Source organism: Desmodus rotundus, chromosome 8, assembly GCF_022682495.2.
Source record: "Desmodus rotundus isolate HL8 chromosome 8, HLdesRot8A.1, whole genome shotgun sequence".
NCBI lineage: Eukaryota > Metazoa > Chordata > Mammalia > Chiroptera > Phyllostomidae > Desmodus > Desmodus rotundus.
Window position 1 is genome coordinate 130966939 of NC_071394.1, and position 22701 is coordinate 130989639.

Below are 22701 nucleotides of genomic sequence, written 5' to 3' on the forward strand. Positions count from 1 at the left end.
GGAAACAGGTTTGTAGAAAAGGCAGCTGTAGGCTTGTCCTCTGAAGCTGTTTATTTTCACAGAGGTTAAAAATAGTGCTTACAGTTGGCCGCAGGGTGTGAAGCGACGTGACCTGGGGCCAAGGCTAGCGCTGTGCTGCGTCTGCACCTTCCAACTCAGCCCTGGGCACAGCCTGACTCAGCCAGGTCTCAGGCCCTCGGGGCCCCTCCCCCTTCCCCAGCTTCTACCTTCAGTTACAAATGGAGACAGATGTCTCAGGACACTGCTGCTCACCAGAAACAGCGACCCAGGAAGGTAGCCGAGCCCAAGGGTCTGTGGCCTGCACTTGACTCAATGCACATCACACACGCACGCTGAACACTACTGACTTCACTAATCTCTGGCCCCAAGAACTGCTTTTGGGGGGTTGCCCCCACACACACACACAATGGAGATGCTAGATCCTGTGTAGCCCTTGAGTTGGGCTGCGCCTGGGAGGGCTGGGAGGCATGGAGGGAGGCCCTGGGAGCCCCTCGACTGTCTACCACTGAGCCATCCCCTATCTCCTGCAGAAGACAGATACAATCCCCTTTTCAGGGCTGGGTTTCTGTGAACAACTGACCTGAGGTGTCCTGAGGGAGGGAGCAGAGCCAGCTGAAAGGTGTAGCCCATGAAGGAAGGCCAAAGAAGTCTGGAGAGAGGAGAAAGTTCTCCCCCCACCCCCCGCCCCGGAGCAAACGCCCCTCGAGCAATAGGCACCATCACTGTGCTGAGCACACAGAGCCCAGCTCCGGAGCAAACGCCCCTCGAGCAATAGGCACCATCACTGTGCTGAGCACACAGAGCCCAGCTGCACAGCAACTCCATGAGCCTGGCACTACCGTCCTCACTTCACAAAAGAGGACATCAAGGCACAGAGAGGAGAGAGACTTCCCAGAGCTCTCAGCCAGTGAGCAGCATTCGGGCCAGAATCTGAAGCCAGGCCACCAGGCTCTGAACCTACACTTCTTCCGAATCGACAGTGCTACTGCTGGTGCCATGCCCAGGGCCCTGTGGGCACGGACCCTGCTGGAGGGAAGCCAACACACCTCTCCTCGGAGAGCTGCAGCCCCACCCAGGCGGGTGCCCCCCTGACTGTGCCTCCTCCCTGTAACTTAGCAGGCGGCCTGGGCCTGGGAGGGGCACTTTCCCTGTTGGCCCCGTGAACCTGGTGGTGCTGAGTAGGGGTCGGCTACACACCCAGAGGGGCCAGGCTGAGTTCTTTGTACGCAGAATTCTTGGCTGGCCAAAGCCCATTCCATCGCATCCCTGTGAGGGGAGGGGCAGCAGGGCAGCTAGAGAGACTCCCAGGCAGGGGGCCTTTTTGCCCAGCCCCCAGGAATCAAGCAGGAACATTGCCCCCTGTGCCCCCCCAACATGTTTTTAAATAGTCTCTCACCAGGAAGAAGGGCATCCAATTCTATTTCTGATTCTAGAAAGTGAGGAGGGCCAACATGTTGCCATGGCAACCTGAGAGCCCCTCCCCCAGGCTGAGCCCATTCCCCAGGCTGAGGGCTCTCTGGGATGGAGGGGTCTAGAAGGAGCTCGAAGGAGCTCAGTCTCAGGGTGAAGCCATACAGAGTCCCCTCTGTGAGGGCAGGTCCCGGCATTGCCCCCTCTCATACCTCACCTGACTCCCACCTGTCAGGTTTGGGGGGAGGGCCCCAGCCTCTGCGGAGAGGGTGAGACTTCCGGAGATAGGGAGAGTCGGTGGCTCTGAAGGACTCTTCTTTCCTGTGAATCAGGCCAGAAACCCCCACCTAGGAGGTCCCGAGGATGGTGGACAGGACTTCATCAAGGAAAGGGGCACAGAAGGCTCCATTCCGCCGGGAGCTCCCTGACCAGCCAAGTCTCCCACACCTGCTTCTCCAGTGCAGACGCATTCAGGGCTCTGCTGTGGCCCCAGGAGACAGCTCTGTCAAGTCCCTGACCCCGCACTCTTCCAGTCCACCTGCCTGCTCCTCCTGTGCCCTGAGAAGACTCTGGATATCTCCAAAAGCCTAGGAGCAAGAGGAGCTTAAAAGGAAACAAACAAACAACAAACAAAAAATATAAAACAGAACCCTGGCTGCTGTGTGGCTCAGTGGATTGAGTGTCAGCCTGCGAACTGAAAGGTCACTGGTTCGATACCCAGTCTAGGGCACGAGCCTGGGCTGCAGGTCAGGTCCCCAGGTGGGGGCGTGCGAGAAGCAACCAATTGACATATACCTTGCACATCGATGTTTCTCTCCTCTCTTTCTCCCTCACTTTCCCTCTCTCTAAAGATAAATAAATAGATCTTTAAAAAAAAAAAAATAGGAGGGAGCTGAAGGGGCTCCCAGCGCAGCCAGTCACTGGGTAATGGAGTGAACAGCAAGCCTGTTCCCCAGAGGTTCACCCCTGTCTACTATCCCGGGGCGCAGACATCAGAGGCTGCAGATGGGCAGCATTTAGATCTGGCAGGGGGCTGGGGGGGTGGGGAACTCCAGGTAGGAGCACAGCCCAGGCAAAGGCTGGTTCCTGAAAAGACCCAAAAGGACCATTTTTGCCAACCCTTTCTGGGTACTGATGGGAAACCAGGGCCCCGAGGAGGGAGGAAGCACTCTTGTTCCCCCAGTTCCACACCCAGCACTCTGTCTGCATCTCTGTCTTCGAGCCCTCCTCCCTGGGGCTCTCCAAGAGACCTGTGAGCCCTAACCCCCAGCTCCCCTGAAGTCTCCTGGCCAGGGTGCCCCCATTCCATGTTGAAGGAACTGGCATCTTCTCCCCCCAGGCCTCCAGCTGAGCCTAAAGGAAGACAGCCAGGGTGCAGAGAACCCATCCTCGGGGAACCGACAGTGGGGTGAGGGGTGGTACCCCACTCCTAATCTGGGCTGTGGAAGGCGGAACCCAAGAGTGCCAAGAGGATGCAGCTTTTAAGCTCTAAGGCATAGAGAAATTTAAATAACAGATGTTTAAACAATCTTCCCTGCAAGCCGCGGTGCAGTGACCCCTCTGCTGCGATGTGTTACAGCTTAAAAATAGCCCACAATGAACCACTCGGAGCTCCAATTGACTCAGGCTTACGTAACTCTGCGTGAAAGATGGCCAGCCGCACCAGCCCGCAGGGAGGGCGACAGCGCAGCCACCCTGACTGCTGCCACAGCCTCCGTAGGGGCTGGGGTGGGCTCCTCACCCTCCCTGGGAGCCGTGCCTGTCCAGCAGCCAGCAGAGGTGTGGCAGACCCAGTGCTGCCGGAAGCACACGTGGCCTCGTGACTGCTGAGAAGAGACCTCCAACCCTGCCTGCAGAGGGGATGTGAGCAGAGCTGCCCTCCCCAGGTCCCCGAGGGACCCAGCTCCAAGGCAGGAGCCCATGTGGGCAGGGCAACTGGAGCTGCCTCAAGGATCCCTTTCGCCCTTTGAAGAGGGGCACTCCCAGCTTGGGGAATCACGTCAGCAGGACTGACGCCTGGCTGAAGCCGTCACTACCATGGAGCCCAGGGGTGGAGTTGACTGCTTAGCTGACGCTAAGGGTCCATGGTCCAGGCTGCACAGGTGGAGGGTGCTGGCTTCACAGCTGATTGAATTCTGTGATCTTGCCCACCAGCCGTTTTCAGTCCCCTTCCTCCCCTGATGCATTCCCAGATCCCAAGTGCCCAGTCCAAGGCTGACCACAAGTGTGCAGCTGGCAAAACTAATGTGAAAGCCAGCAGAGAGGAGGGGAGCAGAGGATGCCCTGGCATCAGAAGCCTTTTGGCCCCCTCTGCCGCTGCCCATGCTCAGCCCTAGGGATTCAGCAACTTCTCCCAGCTCCTCCCTCCTGAGCTCAAGCCTAACCCCTGAGCTCCTACAGAGAAACAATGCGATGGGTGATGGCCAATGCGAAGACCTCCTACCATCTTCCCAGCAAAGGGCGGGCTGCCAGGCCCCTTAGTGCCTCTGCTTCCCTTCCAAAGTCAGGGCTGCCAGATGAGTGGAGGAGGGGGCATGGATAGCCTAGAAGGACAGAAGATGGCCCTGGGCTCCTCATCCAGCCAAGTGAGGGGAAAGCTTGCTCTTGCCGCCTCTCTCGCCAGGGCAGCCCAACAGTCCTGGCTGGGCCTGGGATGAACATCCTGGGCAGAGGATGCCCAGGGTGCTGAAAGAATAGAGAGCAAGATGCAGAGGCCATGGGGAAGCTCAGGAGCAGAGCCAGTCTTCCACATAGAGGCTGGGGTTATAAGTTTCCATGTGGGATAAATGGACAGGGACAGGGACATTTCTGAGAGTGTCCGAGGGTGTCAGTAGGGGTTGGCTGGGATTCAGGGGCCACACCTCTGGGCTGAGCAGGGTCAGGCAGGCTCTGCCACCTGCTGGACATCTGCTGCCTACCTTTGGGCCAAGGACTCCTACCAAGAGAGGACCAAGTCTGCAGGCCATGCTCCAGGTCACCATCCTTAGACATGAAGAGCCCGCCCAGGGGGCCATAACAGCCAGAGGCGAATGTGGCAGCTGCCCAGGCTCTCCTGGCATCTCTGCCCAGGCTCCCCTGGCATCCTCCGCAAAACACCCACTGGAACAAACCCCAAAAGATTGAGGCTCAGTGCACCCCACTGTGCCGGATGGGGAGCTCTGGGGGTGCTTCACCAAGTCGTTCTCACTCCTCCAGGCTGGTGTAGCCCCAACTCTGGGCTTATGGGGCTCGCACAGGAGCAGCATGTTTTTCACCAGGGCCTGTGGGTGGAGGCGCATGCTCAGCTACCATTCCCGGGGCTGCCTGGCCCCAGGCAGAGGCAACACGTACAAGAGCTGCAGCCCAGGCCTCCATGAGCCTCAGGCCCTCCCAGCAGTGCCCGCGCCCCTGACCCCAGCAACGGAGAGTGCTGATCTCTCCTACAGGTGAAGGGACTGAGTTTGCAGAATGGTGCCAGGCTCAGACCTGGGACCTCATGGGCTGCTTGAGGGAGTCTCTGATGAAGCCCTTGTCCAGGAAGGTCCCAGGGTCTGAAGTGGGACTATATCTGGAGCCTTCCAGTGTGACCCCCCCAAAGAGGATGCGAATCCCTGGGAAAAATTGTCTGAAGGGCTGGGGCTGAGGCATAAGGGGAATTGCAGACCAGGCTCATGGTCCCCCATCAAAGCAGATCAGGGTGCTCCAGGCTTGCTTCCAGGTTCCAGAAAACACTGCCACCAGGGGGCGCTCAGGGGGCTGTGAGTCATCTGCTGCTTCCTCCGCCCCAGCTCCCACCCTGGCCTCCCCTCTGGCCTTTACTGACGCCTGCCTGTCCCCAGCCCCACTGAGGCAGAGGAGCTGGCAGCTCTCCACAGCTCATGGTGGTCTCCCAAGGCCCTGGGAGAAAGCTCTGCCCATGTCACCCACAATGGTCGCCAGCAAGCTTCCCCTTGCATGGGCCATCCATCATACCTGAGACACTATTCAGGCCACCCAACAGAAAGGCAGTCCAGCCTTCATGAGCCCTGGAAGTCATTCAGAGTCTCCCAGCCCATCTGGGGGCCTAGAAATAACCCTCCATTCCTCACCTCCCTGGTGGCATAGGCAGGAATTTGAAACCCTGAAGAAGTTCCAGCCCCTGACACTGCAGGGGGACCTGGAGGATGGCAGCTCCGGGGGGAGGGGGTACAGCTGTGCCACAATCCAGGAGCCCAAGCACTGGCCTCACTGGAGCCCCTCCTTGAGCACCCTGACCCTGGAAACCTGACACCCCTCGGAGCTCCCTTCCATCTCCCTTTTCTGGGACCTCTCTCCTTGCCAAACCCCACTCCCAGCCAGCGGGGAGTCTCTCTGAGTCCCTTTTGGATGAACACAGGAGCCAGTGGTCCACAAGCTGCAGAGGCTCAGTGGGGAAGAAGCCTCAGTCCAGCTTCAGAGAAGCCCCGGGGCCTGCCCCTCTCTCCACGCACCAAGCCCTGTGTGACCCTGGGATCCCCACAACAAGGTCAGGGCATGAGGATGGCAAGTCAGAGGGACTGAGACAGTCCTTTGCAACTGGTATGGATGGGGACCACAGCTGGGGGGGTTCCCTGAGATATTCCATTCACCTCTCTACCAGCCTTGGGGCAACACAACTGTTTCCCCCACCCCTCACAGAGGCAAGGGTCTCTGGCTGAGCAGGGAAGGCTACAAGCTCTTCTGCACCTGCGTTGAGTGGGTAGCACAGGTGCAGTGGTGACAGGCAGAAAGTCCGCCTCTACCCCTCTCCAGCTCACGGGCCCCTAATCTTTGGACCCCGGCACTTGAGCAGAAGAGTTCCCTTTTAAGCTTTGTCTACCTGCCCTTAGGGCCCTTAGGCCCCTGGCTAGGCCTCCCACTGGCCAGAAGTGGTTGAGCGGACGGCAGTGCGGGTGGAGAACATTGGGCAGCTCCAGTCCCAAGGAGACACCCACTCTGCTTACCTCGGTCCCACGAGATAGGGCAGAGCTAGGGACTCACAGGAGAGGGAACATGCTCCCTTTAGGGTGAACTGGGGTCCCCCAAACTGGCAGTATGGGGGCTATGGGGGTCCTGAGCAAGAGAGCGGAATGGCCATGATGTACATCCTGGGCTCAGCCGCGCCCTCAGTATTGAGGGTGCGGCAAGGGCTAGCATGAGGAGGAAGCTGTGCTCCCTCTCCGGTGAGCCTGGCCTTCAAGTGGCTCTTGTGGAGTGACCTTGACGGGTATGAATAGCCTGGGCAAACAGCACCTCGAATCTGGTCCTGGAGAGTGTGGCGCTGAGGCCTTGCTGCTGGCTCATTGCTCTCAAGGCTGCAAGGATAATGCTAGCCGGTGGGGGGAGGGAGGAAGTGTCCCTGACCTGACAGTGTGCCTGCGGTGGGGTGGGGTGGGAGCTGCAGGCAGAGTAGGGAGCTCTGGAGAGGGACTAGAGCTCATGGAAGGGGACAGGTAGACTGGGCAACAGGAAAAGCCACCCTGGCTGCTGCAATCCTGGGTCCCCAGCAGCCCTCTTGGTTCAAAAGTCCCAGGGCCCTGTAATATGCGCCTGGGGTTTGCCTACCTTCCTGTTCCCTGGAGCCTTCTTGCTGACACCAAACCTTTCCAGCCTCAGGGTCTCTCTCCCAACTCTGCTGCTGGCACAGCTCCCACCTGACAGAGTCTCAGCAAAAAATGTCACCTCCAGAGGGCTTCCCTCCTGCATTCACCTTTCTATCCAATGCTGTCACCCATTTCCCTAAAGCCACCGATCTTTTACCTTCATAGCATTTACCACAATTTGCGCTTAAATAGTCATTTTTTCATTTACTGGTTTCATGGGCTGGTGGCTGGTCATGGTTTAGTCCCTGTGCCTAGCAGGCCAGGCACACAGCAGCTCCATAAGTACTCATTACATCAAGGGTCACCCTCACTGGCTCCCTCTGTGGAGCGAGGGGTCAGTGCGCCTTGTTCCCCTTCTACAGCCTGGTGGGTAAGGGTAAGAGACAGGGCAGAGTGCAGGTCAGGCCAGCCCTTGGCGTGGCATAGTCCAGAGGTTAAGTCTCAGGAGTGGCTATGCAGGTCCAGCCCCTTGGGGCCTGCCAAGGGCTGAGGTCACGTGGGCCTTGGTGGCTCTGAGAGGGGCCGAGGCCGCCCAGGGCTCCTGTGCACAGGTGGGGACAGTGACTGTTCTGGGGGCATGTTTGTGTCCTTAGGGGCATCAAGGCCAAGGTTCACGTAGGCCACGGACAGCTGCACGTAGTGGTCCCCACACAGAGCCGCTGCTACTTGCTCTACTTCTCTTGCTAGCGTTCCAAAGGTGGGTCGGGCTGCAGGGTCTGCTGCCCAGCAGCGCAGCATCACTGCATACCTGAAAGGGGAAGAGAAGGTCAGCAGCAGGTCGGAGCCCGACCCAGAGATTCTGGGCTGCCCACCCGGTTAACCCCCTGGCAGGCCACATAGGGAGGAGGACAGGTGCCAGGACCTAACACCTAGCATCACAGGATCAGGGACAGCTCTTCTCTTTGTTGTGATTGCTACTCCAGTCCTGCCTTCCTGCCCTGGCAAAGGTCGAAGTGCCTTAAGGGTTAAGAGCTTTGGCCCCAGTGCCCTCATGCCTTGGGCTGTGTAATTAGGGGCAAGTTCCTTAACAGCCCTATGCCTCTGGATCCTCCTCTGATCCCACAGCCGTTGGGGCATAAGGTGACAGGAGGCCTGTGAAGGGCCCAACCCATAAGCTATTGCGGTCATCATCACACACCTTCTAGGAAAGACGCCCAGGTCCGGTGACATGGGGATGAAAAGCCCGGAGACAAGGACGTGTGAGGCAGTGCCACTTGCACCCTCATTCCCAAGCAGAGTTTCTCTGGTTTGCCTGGTGGTGCCTAATACTTGCCCCTTTAGCTTGGGCATGTCACCCCTGCCTTCAATGATCCTCTAAGTCCCCTACAAACAACACCTCGCATAATTCTCAGCCTCTCTGAGGGTGGTCCTGTTACCATCCCAACTTTTCAGAAGAGGAAACTGAGGCCCAGAGAGAAGCAACTTACCCTGGGACAGTGGAGTGCTACCCAGATCCCCCTCATTTCCCCCCCACCCCGCTGACCACTCAGCTCCAGGCTGAGGTCCTCTCTAGGAACTGTCCCAGGCAGAAAAGAACTGCCTCTCCCAACCTCACACCCTGCTTCAGGGACAGCTGTGACCAGTGCCTGCTTAACATCTGGGACAAAGACCAGGCCCCTTGATCCTAGTTCCATAAAACTGCAAAGGGCCATTGCCTCCAGCGGCCCCTGTGGGGTAGGCTGCAGCCTCTGTTGTATCTGCCTCGCCGCCCAGCTTCTCCGCCTGCCCAGTCCTGCTTCCCAATAACCCCCGCACCCACTGCCTCAGAGTCTGTTTCAGAAGCCTCGCCTGGAAGCAGGTAGGCAGTGAAGTTAACTTCCCTCCCTGCAAACCAGATGCATCAGCGTCGTGAATAATGGAGAGCAGACTCAGAGCGGGCAGGGCTGTGCAGGAGGGTTACTCATCCCCTCTGGAGTGCAGCAGGAGACAGGACCCGTGACCTGGTTCTTCTGTCCTAACCACAGGGACCTGGGCACTGCTGAGGCACTCACTGCTTAAGAAGATGAAGCTCAGCACCAAACCCACCCCACAGGCAGCGAGGACAACACAGCTGTCACCATGCCTCCAAGAATGGGAAATCTGAAACTAGATCCCATGAAAAAAACATCTGATCTGGAGATGTGGAGGGGGCTAGTGTGGGAGCTAATGGAAGCTTTCCTTGAGATTAAGTGAGTGGAAAAGATGGAAAACAGCCCCCCTTGGCAGGGGTGTGGGGAGAGGACTGCCGAGAAATCAAATCACTGGCCTCAACCCAGACTCCGAGATGGGAATGCTGTTACCATGGTGACCATCATATCCTCCCAGCACCCAGCCCTGAACAGGGGCAAAACCAATCCACAGATGAGGAAACTAAAGCCCAGAGAGGGTCCTTTTCCAGGTCAACCAAAGGATCAGTCAGAAAGCAAAGCAAGAACTTGGTCTCCTACCCGTCCTCACCTCTAGGGCCCAGCTCCCTCCCCATCACCACATGTACATACTCACAGAGAATCGGGGCAATACTCTGGCTGGGGCAGGCGACGACCCTGGGCCAGGAAGTGAGTGAGGTCAAAAGGGTCGACATGAGGGTACGGTGGTGTCCCTCGTGTCAGCAGCTCCCATAGCAGCACACCAAATGACCACTGTGGGTGGGGAAGGGTGAGGGGACTCAATTGTCAGCCCAAACTTGGGGGCAGGTGGGCCTCCCAGGTCTTCTACCTCCCAGGCCCCTCTTGCTGGAAATGGGGGGTCCACCCCCAATCACAGCCTGTTCCTCACAAGCATCTTCCCTAGGCCTCCTCCCACCACCCAAACCGGTCCAGACTTGGGGCTGGGCAGAGCCTGCCGTGTTGAGGAGCCGATGAGTTCACAGCCTCTTCCTGCCCAAGAGGTGGGCAATTGGGCTGCGGGGGCTGCCCAGCTTGGAGAGTCCCTGGACATGGCTCTTCGTCCGGAGCTACAGGGGCAAGGCCAAGTGTTATCCCAGGACACTGAGGCCATGTGGACGCTGGAGCAGGTGGGCTCTCACCACATCAGACTTGCTGGTGAACCTGTAGGTCTGCAGACTCTCCAGCGCCATCCATTTGACAGGCAAGCGAGCATGACGGTGCTGTTGGACACTGTAGTATTCCTTGTCCAGGATGCCTCGGGCCAGGCCAAAGTCAGCCACCTTGACTGTGAATGACTCATCCAGCCTGGGAGAGGGGAATCACACTCAGGACTGGCCCCCAGCAGGCCCTGAATCCACCTGTCCCAGGTCTTCACGGGGTTTCAGAGCCACAGAGTCCCCTGTAAGCCTGAAACAGGCAGGCAGGAAACAGGCCGGAGAGGGGAAGACACAGCCAGGGCTGTGTGGCAAGGGCTAGAGCTGGGAATCTCCTCTGAGGCGCCTTTAGGGCAGCTATAGATGCTGGCACCCTGCCTCCTCCCTTCACCCCAACTGCCCTGGCCCCTCACATGCAGTTCCGAGCAGCCAGGTCCCTGTGCACAAACTTCTGCTCCGCCAGGTACTCCATGCCGCGGGCTACTTGCAGGCCGAAGCTGATAAGGTCCTTCACAGTGGGGTTCTGGGGGCACGGGTGGGTCAGTAGGTGAGGGCAGAGCGTCCCCACCCCCAGTGGCTGCCCAAGCCTCCAGACCCAGGGCCCCGCTGAGCACTGACCCGCTGGGGTGAGCGGATGAACTGCAGCAGGTCCCCGTGGCGCATGTAGGGCAGCAGCACACGGGGCAGCCCTTCGGGTGGCAGCACGATGCCGATAAGGGCCAGCACGTTCGGGTGGTGCAGACCACGCATGAGCAGCCCCTCACGCAGGAAGGCCTCCACCTCCTGCAGCTCTGTGATGCCTGCAGAGCAGCGCCCGTCAGGCCTGGGGCAGGGTGGCCCTTCACAAGGGTCAGATGGGGAAATGGAGGAGAAGGGTCTCCTGCTCTGGGTCACTCAGCAAGATGGTAACCAGCAGGGGTAAGGACCCGCCCAGTCCTCTGCCCCACTTACGACTCAGTGATTTGACAGCACAGTGAATTCGAGTCTGGGCCTCATCTGTGTATTCTCCGTGGTAGACAACCCCAAAGTGGCCTGAGGAGGGGAGACGGTGAGGGCGGCCCCAGTGCCCAGCACTCGGACCACACCCTCTCTTTGACAACCAGACCCCCGGGGCACCGACTGGCCGATCTGACATTAAAAACAAGCAGTAGCTGCCTGATGGCAGAGGCTGCAGCCCTCCCGGGCCCACCTGATCTGCACCCGAGCCCACGGAAGACAGAACGAATCCCCATTTCACAGATGAGCAGCTGGAGGCTCAGAGAAGTTACTTGGGATGCCCAAGGTCACAGAAGTTGGTGAGAGAGACAGAGTAGGAGTGTTGGTGACAGTCCTGCCTAGCTGTCCCGTGAGCCCGTGTCATCTCAGGGCTCCATCTCTGCCCCAGCCCCGCCTGGCCTGGCCCCCACACCTTTGCCGATGACTCGGTCACTGTGGGTGACCACCCGCTCATGGGGAATCAGCACATCCTTGACCTCGGCCAGGAGCGCAGAGTCCAGATCCCCAAGCTGGATGGATTTTGTCCGAAGCAGTGGGACACAGGACCCGTCCCCGCTGTCTAAGAAGGACTCTCTGTGGACCTGAGTGGTGGAATCCAGACCACCCACAGAAGGAGCTGCTGCGGAGGAGAGAGAGTGAGCGAAATGTGGAGCAGAGGGTGCAGCCTCAGCTTCGAGCACCTCCGTCTCACCAGGGCCATATCGGTAACAGGAGCCAGGCTGGAGCAGGGGCAGAGGCATGGCTCCGGTGGTTTGGTCCGAGGATGCCAGGTGGTGCAGGTTTGGAGAAAGGACTGCAGGAAGAAGGCCCCGGGTAGATAGCGTCTCTGAGCTCCTAGAGGCTGACCCCTACCCAGAAGGTGTGGGTCGACCCCCAAGGCCTGGGCGGAAAGAGGATATAGGGACTCGGAGACGCCACTGTTTGGGGGTAGAGGCCAAGTCAGGATGGGCATGGAGAGCTCACCTAGCTGCTTCCTCCACCGGTAGTTGAAGACAAGCGCAGTGGCCAGTACAACCACAAGCAGGGCCAGGGCCAGCAGGACACCAAGGATCGTTCTCCGTGGGATGCCTTCCAAGCCTGGCCGCACCACTCTGCCCAGGATGTGACATTCACCATCCACGCAGACCTGGGAGCAGGTGGCAGCTCAGGGCCAGCCTGCGGGCCGCCCCCCATGTCTCCTGTGAAGAGCTGGTCAAGCTGCTTACCTGCAGTGGGGTGCCGTCTTTGCCCAGTGGCAGGGAGGGGGGCAGGGGACAAATGACCACATCCCCTCGGAGCTCATGCTGGCAGCTCTTACCACCCACGGTCACGTTCACATCCACACAGTCAACCACAGCTCCTAGCCCAATGTACTGCAGAAACAGTCATGAGGACTGGCCGGTGCCCCCGTTGCCTCTGGGTAGGCTTCAGCCCTAACCCTCCACTGCACCCACCCTCCATCCCCACACTTACCTCGAACTTAATGGCATGCTCCTCAGGCTTCAGTGGGGCCAGGTCAGTGCTGGGTGGGTGGGGTGGGGGCAGGAAGCGAAAGCCAGGCAGTGTGAAGCCAGCAGCTCCATCCCCCCAGGCACTCAGGTTCCCTGTCACCCACCCCTGGGGGCCTCGGACCACGTATTCGGGCAGGCGGCACCGATGCTTCTCCGGCAGCTGCCCCTCACACTGCTGGGGCCCATCAAGAGTGGTTAGCCAGGCACCCCCAGTCTCCTCGGCCCAGCACAAGGTGGGGCAGGGACTCAGGGGACTGGTCCGGCCTCCCTCCCTCCCAGTCAGTGCTCCCGGTCAGTGCCCACCTGGCGGCTGCCAGGGCCCACTCACCCTGTTCTCCACCACCTTAAGCCCGTCATGGAAGGACAGCGCTAGGCGCCACACTGAAGTCAGGTGCTGGCCACGGATGGTGACATGGGAGCCGCTGCGAAGGAGAGCAGGGTGGTGGGCTTAGGGTGCTCTCTGAGGGTGGCTCCCTCATTCCTAGGAGACCGGGGGGGTGGTGGAAAGAGGTAGCACGTACGTGTAGCCACAGTGGGGGCTGATGCCCAGCACGATGGGGTTTTCCCGGTAGTGGAAGGTCCAGGAGCCAGGCACCTTGGCGCCCCCCACCTGCAGGCGAATGGGAACACTCGCCAAAGCAGCACTGGGTGGCGTGGTACATAAAAGCTGCCCCTCGCTGACCCTGTAGAACAGGGAGACCAGGTTCAGGGTCACCAACCAGGTGACGCTTAGGCCCACTTCCTCCAAGGGTCTGCCGATCTCTCCCAGTTCCTCTGTTGGTCATCTCCCCAGGTCTGTGTAAAGACAGGCTGTTCCCAGGAAGACCCCCCAGAAGGCAGGGAGGGGATAGATTCCCCACAGCCTTGGCTGAAGGAAGGCAGTGGATTGTGGTAGTCTCTCTTGCCATTCCCACACCACCTCTGGACTGGAGGGGACAACAGACCCTGCTTCCTGGACCTGACCATGTGACTGAGCCCTCCTCCCTCTGCTTGGACAGCGATCCAAGTCGCACTTGGTGAGGGCTCCCCTGGGTGGGGCCCTTTGACCTCTCATCTGCTTGCTGGCCAGCACTTACGATTCCAGAAGACACTCAGTCCTGTTGACCAGCACAGCCCGGCTGGTGCCTGTGGACAGACTCTGGCCTTTAAGGGTGAGGCGGGTGCCCCCTGCCCGTGGGCCAAAGAGGGGCTGTACTTCTTTCAGCACTGGCTCCTAAGAGGGTATGGAGGTGGCTTAGCTTGGTGTAGGGTGCCCTCCATTCCAAGCCCTTTCCTCCCCATATTACCCAGCCGGCCAAGGGTACAGACAAGACAAGGTGGTCTCACCACGAAAGAGAAGCCTTGCAGAATGGAGGTGCCCTCTATCCGGAAGTGCTTGCCCGGTGGCATGTTGGTGACAGTGAGGCTAATGTTGGCAGGCCCAGCTGCCTGTGTGCCCAAGGGTTCCAGCTCACACTCAAGCTCTTCTATGAAGCCCTTCTGGGACATTGGGCTAGAGCACCCAGGAACTCAAGGTCAGCCAGGGGTCGCACAGGCCTAGTTGCATGCCCACCACAAATCATAGCTCTCCTCTGAGCCTGAAGGTGGCCTCTCTCCTGGGTAGCCTCCAGGGCAGGCAGGATCTGGCAGGGCAGGGACTAGCCTTGCTGGACTAGCCTTGCCTGGTCCCATGACTCAAGGGACAGGTAAGGCATATGCAGGCTCAAGAAGGGACAGAGATGTGTCTGCAAACACAAAGCATCTGGAGCCGCTGCAGCTTGCCTCATCCCTCCTTGTCCCCGATAAGCAGAGGATAGAGTCTCATGGGGAAGGAACCGCTTGGTTGCCCCCATCAGGGATGGGAAGGGCAGGGAACAAGTTGTACCTGAAGTTTGAGCTGTCCTTGGGCAGCAGTCGGCAGGGACTTTGGCTCACGGTGACCTGATGGGTACCCTCAGGCACCAGACCAGCAGGGTGCAGGTAGAAGTTGGAGCCACACAAGGTCAGCCTCGTGCTGCCCCTTAGGGGTCCACTGTGAGGATAGGACTGGAGGGGGAGCAGATAGCCTTTGTGGGCCAGGACTCTCAGCCCTGTCTGCTTCCCCCAAACTTTTCTGCTGCCCCCCTTGCCTGCCCACACTCCATTCATTCTAAGTCGCTTGCTAGTCCTCACTCACGCACTTTTCTGCCTTCAAAGCTTTGCATGGGCCATCTCCTCTGCCAAGGATGCCTTCCTTGAGGACATCAAAGGCCTGAGGAAGATCATGGTCAAGACCTGCTCTTCCCCACCCTAGGTCCAGCCTGTGTCACCCTTACCTGTGCCCAGCCAGGCAAGCCATACCTCAGTAAGCTCAGGGGGGCAATGGTCCTGTTGCCAGGATCCAGGACATTCCTTCTGCCGGCCACAGACGCCCCCACACCAGCCACAGCCCATGAAACGCTGTGCCCGCAGACAATGCCCACAGGTGAGGAAGTGGCGGCAGCCGGGGCCCTGGATAGGTACCTGGAAGACCTTAGAATGGCAGAAGGGCAGCTCAGGGATGGCTAGCAGGGGCTGGGGTCCCAGGCCCCATAGACCCCCCTGGTGCCATTCTAGATCAGGGTGGTTAACACCGGTGTGTCAATGCCTCCCAGGTTAGGTGGCCCCAGACCCTGCCCCTGCCCACCTTACCTGGTCCCCAGAAGCAAAGAACAGGTGGTTCCCAAGGCGACTGACATCCCGCCGCACAGGCTGCTTATTGTTGCTCAGTGAGAAGTTGGACACATACAGCAGGTAGTTGAGAGACCTGGCCAGCTCCACCTGGGACAGGTCAGCTGTGAACAAAATGGGGATGGGGACAGAGACCCAGGGACAAAGGGCTGTGGAGATGAGGGACCTACCTGCAGGATGCGCCCATCAGTCGTGCCCATGTGGGCCACTGTGACATTGTCGAGGCGTGTCACGTGCAGCGCAGTGACCTGCACCGGCCCTAACAGCCCATTGAATAGGTCCACACGTAAGAGGCTGCTGCTGACCCGCAGAGGGAAGTGGTAGCAGCTGGCGTTGGGGCTGAGGGACGCCAGGCCAGGCTAGGGAAAGTCAGGGAAGGGGTCAGGGCTCATCCCGCACAGTGACTGACCCCTTGGGGCCTGTCAGCCCGAACTCCCATCCCTCACCTGGCCTGCCTGGAGAGGGTCCCAGGGATGCTGGTGCCCGCACCCCGTACTCTGCAATGGGGCTCTCAGAGGGAGCAAGTCCAGAGCAGGACCAGACTGGAAGGCTAGCTCCCCCTCTGCCTCACCCTACCCCATCATGTGCATTCTGATGATGAGTTACTGAGTCTTACAGACCCAACCCATTCTATCCCCATAACCACTCACCACCCCCATTTTACAGGTAAGGAAACAAGTTCAGAGAGGTTTGGTCACTTGTCAAAGTCCGTAAAGCCCCCAGGGAGGGGGGAGCCAGGTTAGCTGCCTGAGCTCTTGACTAGAGTCCTCTCCTGCCCCCTGCTGGTTCTTCTCTGCACTTCAGCGAACACTGTCCCCTCTTAGGGCTTCAGTTTCTCCACCACCACAAAGGGCCTGAACTCTAAGGTTAATTTATTGCACAGTGTTGGTAACAGCGTCCTTCTCCCTGAGACTCCAAAGGTCTTCCCGTACCTCCAGCGGCTACCTGTATCTCCTACAGGGTACAAAAGGGATAAACTGAGGTCTGAAGGCCTGGGTGCCAAGCTAGGCCCCAGGGGTCAGAAGATGTTAATCTCTCCCTTGCTCTTAACAGCAGGGTGTTTGGGGGCTGCATTTAGTGCTCTAGGGAAGGGCTATGGGAGCTTCTGGAAATCAGGAAGCCAAGGTGTGAATGCAAGGTACTGGGTGAGCCTGGGTGCAAAGTGCTGGCAGGGCTCCAGTAGTCCTAGTTGCTTAGGGCCCCCCCTCACCAGCTCCGAGGGCAGTGCTCAGGGCTGGAGCCTCTGAGGCCCTCATCAGACCAAGTCTGCATAACCCAGTCATCAGACCTCAGCCCCGGTCAGGAGCCCTGGGACAAGAGCAGGTGCAGAGTGTGCGGGCCCAGAAACCCGCACACTCTGGGTCTGAGGCCTGGGTAGGTGGGGACTGGGACTCTGTCCTCACTTGAGGAAGGAAAGGGGCCTATTCCTAGGCGGAAGCCAGCCAGGTGTTTTCAGCATGACTCAGGGACAGGTGGGGCTGAGGGGCGGAAGAGGCCCTACTCCAGTCAGGGTCCCGCCCTTGCCTGCTTGCCCTGGGTCCCAGAGTCCTAGCTCTGGCTCCCCAGGCTTGTCGAGGGCCCACGGCTCCTGAAAACACTTTAGTGTTCGATGACCCACAGAGGAGGGCAACTGCCCCAGCCAGACTCAAACCTTACTGGGATTCATGGAGGGTGGGGAGCAGCTCTGCACCGCTTGGGCTTCCTGAGGCCAGCCACAATGAACACACAGCGGATGTTGCCCTGGAGGGGGCAGGCCCGGCCACTGGGCAAGCACAGTACAAGCTGGCTCACACACCTCCCGGGGGCTGGGCCAACCTGTGGGCAGGGCTTGAGATTAGTCTTCCTAGAGCCTGGCACTACCAAGTCTTGCTGGGTGTCTATTGACCCAATGACCACTAGCCAAGTTGGGGAGAGGTTCTGACTCCCCAGAGGGAAGAAGAAGAGGGCAGGCAGGGCTGCCAGGCCCAGACAAGGGAGCCCCAGCCCTAGGGCCTCCTCAACCTAGATGGCCTCAGCTGAGGGAGGGAGGCTGAAGACTCCCCTGACCTCATGCGTATAACTTCTCCCACCTCTGGGCCATCAACAAGAGCTGGAAAGGAATTGGTGGCAGACATCACAGCAAGGCCACAGCCACAGGGCAGCGAGAGACTCTGAGAGTGGTGCCAGTGGGTCTGCTTGCTGAAAGATCGCTCGCCCAGTGCCATTTGCCCCATTTCCTTGGTTCAATTTCTTATAATCTAAGGTAAGACTGTTTCAGTGGCTTCAAGAAGTCAGTTTTGGTTTTGTCCTCATCATTTTAATGAATGTTTGTCTCTGCTCCAGCTTCCTGACACCATGGCCTGGGAGAACCAGGGTACGGTCTGCTGGAAGGAGCCCCCAGTTCAGCATGGGCTGGGAGACCTCCTGCCTAGGGTGAGAAGGGAGACTCGGGCAGGGCCCCAACTAGTGCGGAAAAAGTCTGGGACTCCTGTGTGGTGAATCAGTTCCAACCAGGCTTTACTCATTCCCAGATGTTTACAGTTGTTTGCACAAGATCAGGGTGAGCCTCCTGGAATCTACTAGAGCCAAGCCACCTTCCCACCATGTCCTGGGGCCTCCCGAAATCATCCCACAGAGAACAATTAATCAGGGATGAGTGGGTCCATAAAACCCAAGCCACGCAAACTCCCTGGCAAGCCCCCCCCCCTCCCAGGCCCAGGAAGCTCCCTGGAACAGGGGTGGAAGCATTCTCCACAACCCCTGCCCCATCCTCTTTAGACAGCAGAACAAAACAAGGTCTCCCAATGGGAAAGTGAAACTGTCTGAGGGGAGGGAGGTATAAGGGGATTAAATGGTACCAGAAAAAAAATACAATAAAGATTAAATTTCTTTTAAAAAAAGGAACTATGTTAGTGAGCAGTTGTGAGTCTGTGTGAATCCATGAGCATCTGCAGGTGTGTGTGGGGGGGGGGGGGGATGCTGCTTTTCCATGTCTGTCCCTGACAGTATGTATAGTGGGCAGATAGGAGGGGATGCCCATCATTCCACCCAGAGTCTGTCAGTGTTCCCGGCAGAGAGACAGTTATGACGCAATCCAGTTCTCACACAACCAGGGAAACAGCCTAAAAAAATCAGAGGTCATGATAGGTCTGAGGGTGAGAGAGCAAAATGGGGCAGTAACCTGGGCTGTCCTGGCTGAGATGAGCCTCCCCTTCGGCCTTCGTGGGGCTGACCCCCTCACACTGCAGCAGCCCTAAAGAACTGGGTGGAAGAGAAAACCTCTCTTGCCCTCCTGGCTCCCAGACGCTCTCAGTGGTGGGAGGAAAGCAGCCTGGATTCAGCCACGTGCACACTGCTCACAGATGAGGTTCCCTTTTTCAGCTTACCGGGTTGGGGCACAAACTAGGGGCCTGGAAGAAGTCGAGGTTTCTCCGGAGGCCCGGGTGGATGGGCGGCTTACAGCAGCGCTCCTCGCCCTCCTCGATGAGTTTGTCCATCAGATCGATGGGGAAGGCACAGACGACAGAGTTGGGACTGCCACCGGGGCTGCTGTCTCTGCTGGCCACGAAGACCCCAAAGAGCACTTCCTGGCCCTCAGCTATGCTCAGCTCAGCGGCCAGTCGGCTGCCCACGGGAGCTGTGTGGGCTGCCCGAAGTACTGGATATGGCTGCCCGACCACAGAAGCCCCGCGTCGCCGGCGTTTAGGCTCAAAATGGCAATCAAGGACCAGCTCACGGTAGTTGCCCACATCGGTGTCGACTGCGCTGAGCCGGGCCAGGCGTGTGTGCAAGGCACCGGGAGCGGCAGCCAAGCTGGCCGGTTGCACAGTCAGGAAATAAACGAAGGCTCCCGCGTGGAAGCTGTACACATATTCGATGCGGTAGGAAGGGAGATACCGGGGCAGCACCGACAATGCCTCAAAGTCTGGTGCGAATCCTGATGCGTCAGCCTTGAGGCGTCGGATGGACACTGATCGTGGACTGAAGCTTGCGGCCACCTCCACGTCCAGAGAAGATGCCACATAGAGGTAAGCGGCATGGCCCTGCTCAACCACAGTCACAAGGGTGCCCAGAGGGCTGGCCACACAGTCGGGGCAGTCTTCCGGCCGGTTGTTGTGGGCGGAGAAGAGGCAGGCTGGCGGTGCCAGGTGCAGGGCAGTCCCATTGGACTCTAGCTCATGCTGGAAGCAGAGGCCATGCAGGCTTGAGCCACAGCTGATCAGGGCCGGCAGTCCCGGTTCCAGCACCAGCACTTTTGTATCTGTGTCCCCGGGCGGGCCGTGGGGGCCCCGGCCACAGGCTGCACACGTTTGGCAGCCCGGGTCCCCAACAGGGCCTGTGGCCAGGCTCTCGAGGAATTTCAGGTCCGGCCCAAGCGTGTACAGGCGATTGCGTGTGGCCACGAACACAGCACTTCCATCCTCGCCCCCGTCATAGGTTGCCAGGGCCTGTATCGGCCCGCCAGCCGAGAAGCTGGGAACCGTGTACTTCACGTCAAAGTCACGGGAGGCAGCGTAGGGGATGCGCGGGCACTGCCAGGACCTGCCAGCGGCGGGCACCGTCGGCGGCGGCGGCAGCAGCAGCAGCAAGAGAAGCAGCAACAAAGAGGGCTGCAAGGGCGGCGGGAGGAGCTCCATCGAGGCCCAGCTGGGGCCCCACGGGGATTCCCACAGGCCAAAGGCCTGGCTCGGAGCAGACTCGAAGGCTGGGACCAGCGTCCAGCGCGGGTCTTGAGAGCCCTGGGCAGCGGATCCCCGCCTGGAGCTCCTGTGATGCTCCCCTCTCCTCCCCTGCTCTCGGGTCTGAGCACCTGGAGCAGACGGATACACACAGCCGGCAGGAACTGGAGAGACCGACTCACCTGCTCGCTGGCCCCGCTGCCGCTCCTAGCCGTCGCTCAGAGCAAAGTCGGAGGGACGGGCGGGGCCAGGGTTTGGGGCGGGGAGGTGGGAGGGGCCTGTGGAAGACTTGGCCCAGCCGGCTCTCCAGACTCTCCCGGCCCTGGGATGTCCTCCTCCTCCTCCTCCTTGAGTGTCTTTCTCTCAGTGGCCTGGGACTGGGTGTGCTTGTAGTGGCCTGGAGAGAAGTAAGTAGCGCTGAACCGTCTCATCCAGATCCCCACGACGCAATGGGTTGAGGTGACGAGGGGACGGGGCTGCCCCCGTGCTAGGGAGGGTTCAAGGATAACCTGGCTCATTTCTTCTCTCGGTGCCGTTTTACAGCAACACTCTCAACGCTGGTTCCTGGGCAGGGCCTGGGGCATCCACTGTGTGGGAAAGAGACCAGGAAATGTGCGCGGGACTGGAGAGGAGAGGTGAGGGGACCCCGGGAGTGACACCATCCTCTGTGGGCAGGGGCCATCCTTCCGTGGGCTTGCCCTGGCCTGTCAGCGATAGGATGGTGTCAGAGGAAGGTGTGTTGCACCTTGACCACCTTTGGACGGGAGGGGTTATAAGATAGGGCCAGCCCTGCTGCCTGGACCGTAGAGTCAGAGGAGAGGCAGCTTACGTGAAGGCCCAGCACTAGTTCTGGTCCCCCCACCACTGCCTCAGGATGCAGAAGCTGTAGGATGGGGACAAGAAAACACAAGGCTGGCCTTCCTTTCTGGCCCTGCTCCAGCACCCCCTGATATGGGGGAAGCATGGGCACTTCTGACCTGCCGTGTAAGCCTTGCTGGGCCTCAAGTCTCTCCCTCTCTGAAATGAGGATGTAGTTCTGAGCAGGTGATGGCCCAGAGCTCTCTCTCCAGGCTGAGATGGGTGGGGATGGGGGCTGGGGGGAGGGGAGGCAGCCTACATACATCTGCTCTTACCATCTCTCACCTGGGCCTCCGCAGCTCCCCCTTGGTAACTGGCATGGGTGAAAAAGGGACCTCATACTAAACCTGACAAGCTCAGGAAGGCCAGCGGGGTGGGGCCTGCAGACTCGGAGGCCGAGTTTGGTCTGAACAAGAAAACCCCTGACTAGAAGTGGGTCATGGTGGGTAGTCACAGCCTAGGCCTGTAGCTTCCTTGACAAAGGTCAATCTCACCTGATCCGGCCTGTTGTCTTTGTGTGTCTAACAGTCCTGTGGGCGCGCCCACAGCACCGAGCACGAGACCACAGAGCCCCTCGCTGTGACTGTATTCCCCAAATACCATCTCTGTGTGCTGTACGTGTTAGTTCTCCTGCACCCACCAATGTGAGAGAAGTTTGTGTCAGCCCTGGCTGGTGTGGCTCAGTGGATGGAGCGCCGGCGAACCAAAGGGTCTTGGGTTTGATTCCCAGTCAGGGCACATGCCTGGGTTGCAGGCCAGGTCCCTAGTAGGGGGCGTGCAAGAGGCAACCACACATAGATGTTTCTCTCCCTTTCTTTCTCTCTCCCTTCCCCTCCCTCTAAAAGTAAATAAATAAAACTTAAAAAAAAAAGATGTTTGTGTCTCTCAGTTTTACTTTTTAACTAATCCCAGAGGTTCTCCCCACTGTTGCTTTCTCCTCAATCTACCACCGATAAATATCCCGTAACCCTCCCCACAACTTCTCATTTGATTCTAAATGTACAAAACAAGCTGAAAAACTGCATTTACTGGAGTATTTTTTCAGTCCATTGAGATTTTGCTGCCCAGCAATTGTCATCAGTTTGGCTCAAATAAACTCATACAAATTCTCTCCAGGAATCAACACTGGTCCCCCCAACACTGAAGAGGGGCCCTGGGGGACATTCTCAACCTGAAGACCCTTCAGCCAAGTGGGCCTGGACCCTGGAGGGAGGGGAAGCTTCACAGGGTGGCCTTGGCCTGAGGACCTGTGAATCATGGGTCCCTGGACTTTGAAGAGTAAGAGGAACGGGAAAGAGAGGAGGCCACAGCCCAACAGGATTCAGCCTGGCCCTAGAAGCTGGATCTCCTCTACACCCCACCCAGCCCATACTCTTTCTCCCTCCTTCCAGGAGCACCCTTTCCCCTTCTTCTTGCAGCTTAGGCAGTACCTACTCCAGGAAGCCTTCCTAATGCAGGCAGTGCCAGGTCCATTTTGGGGGGTGTCTCACAGACCGTGTGCTACATCCACCTCAGTATAGTGCATTCTGGATACCTGACTCACCCCCCGCTCCCCATTCCTAGTGCTGGAACTCCCCTGCCCCTCGAGGCTGGGCACCTGGTGACATGCTGGGGAGATACAGTGCCCGAGGTAATGTAAAAGGCACTCCCTTCTCTGACCAGAATTGGCCCGGAAATGAATAAACAAGCGGGGAAAATTATGGCATAGTTCCTGTGCTCCACAGTCAACATGTCTAAAGATAGTCATGCAGGACAAGACCGAAAGGAAACATTCTCCTCCTGGAGCAGAGACGTGGATTCCCGTGACCTGTATCCTGCCCCGGGACACTCGGGAGCCCTCCTCAATCACCCTGTCCGCCCCTTTGAGGGGTGGGGTGCAGCACTTAACAGTTGGTTCTCTGCTGCCGCCATGTGGCCAAGCTGTTGGATGCTCCCAGGTCCGTTTCCTCGCAGGCAGCCTAGGGCATTGACGGAGGTGTCCA

General features: G+C 58.8%; 1 protein-coding gene and 1 long non-coding RNA gene across 6 annotated transcripts; one reads left to right on the top strand and one right to left on the bottom strand.

Moving 5' to 3' along the window:
- Positions 1 to 7198: 7198 nt before the first annotated feature.
- On the bottom strand, positions 7199 to 20075 carry MST1R (macrophage stimulating 1 receptor). 5 transcript variants are annotated; one of them, XM_024565997.4, is made up of 20 exons: positions 18569 to 20075; positions 15374 to 15562; positions 15165 to 15293; positions 14835 to 15005; positions 14380 to 14540; positions 13842 to 14007; positions 13592 to 13728; positions 13037 to 13198; positions 12844 to 12937; positions 12478 to 12687; positions 12231 to 12377; positions 11989 to 12151; positions 11717 to 11818; positions 11438 to 11644; positions 10981 to 11061; positions 10648 to 10829; positions 10443 to 10552; positions 10015 to 10180; positions 9492 to 9628; positions 7199 to 7758 (listed from the first exon to the last, which is right to left on the bottom strand). In XM_024565997.4, exons 1-20 carry the CDS (start codon positions 19817 to 19819, stop codon positions 7503 to 7505), a joined length of 4221 nt encoding a protein of 1406 aa, XP_024421765.2. In that variant the 5' UTR covers positions 19820 to 20075; the 3' UTR covers positions 7199 to 7502. The 5 variants fall into 5 exon arrangements, with proteins under 5 accessions (XP_024421765.2, XP_045056072.2, XP_045056071.2 ...); XM_045200137.3 differs by having other exon boundaries at positions 11438 to 11641; positions 12478 to 12690; XM_045200136.3 differs by having other exon boundaries at positions 12478 to 12690.
- Positions 20076 to 20191: 116 nt separating this feature from the next.
- On the top strand, positions 20192 to 21524 carry LOC123480330 (uncharacterized). The gene is made up of 3 exons (XR_006656283.2): positions 20192 to 20268; positions 20405 to 20496; positions 21248 to 21524. It is a non-coding gene; the product is annotated as an uncharacterized lncRNA (long non-coding RNA).
- Positions 21525 to 22701: the final 1177 nt, after the last annotated feature.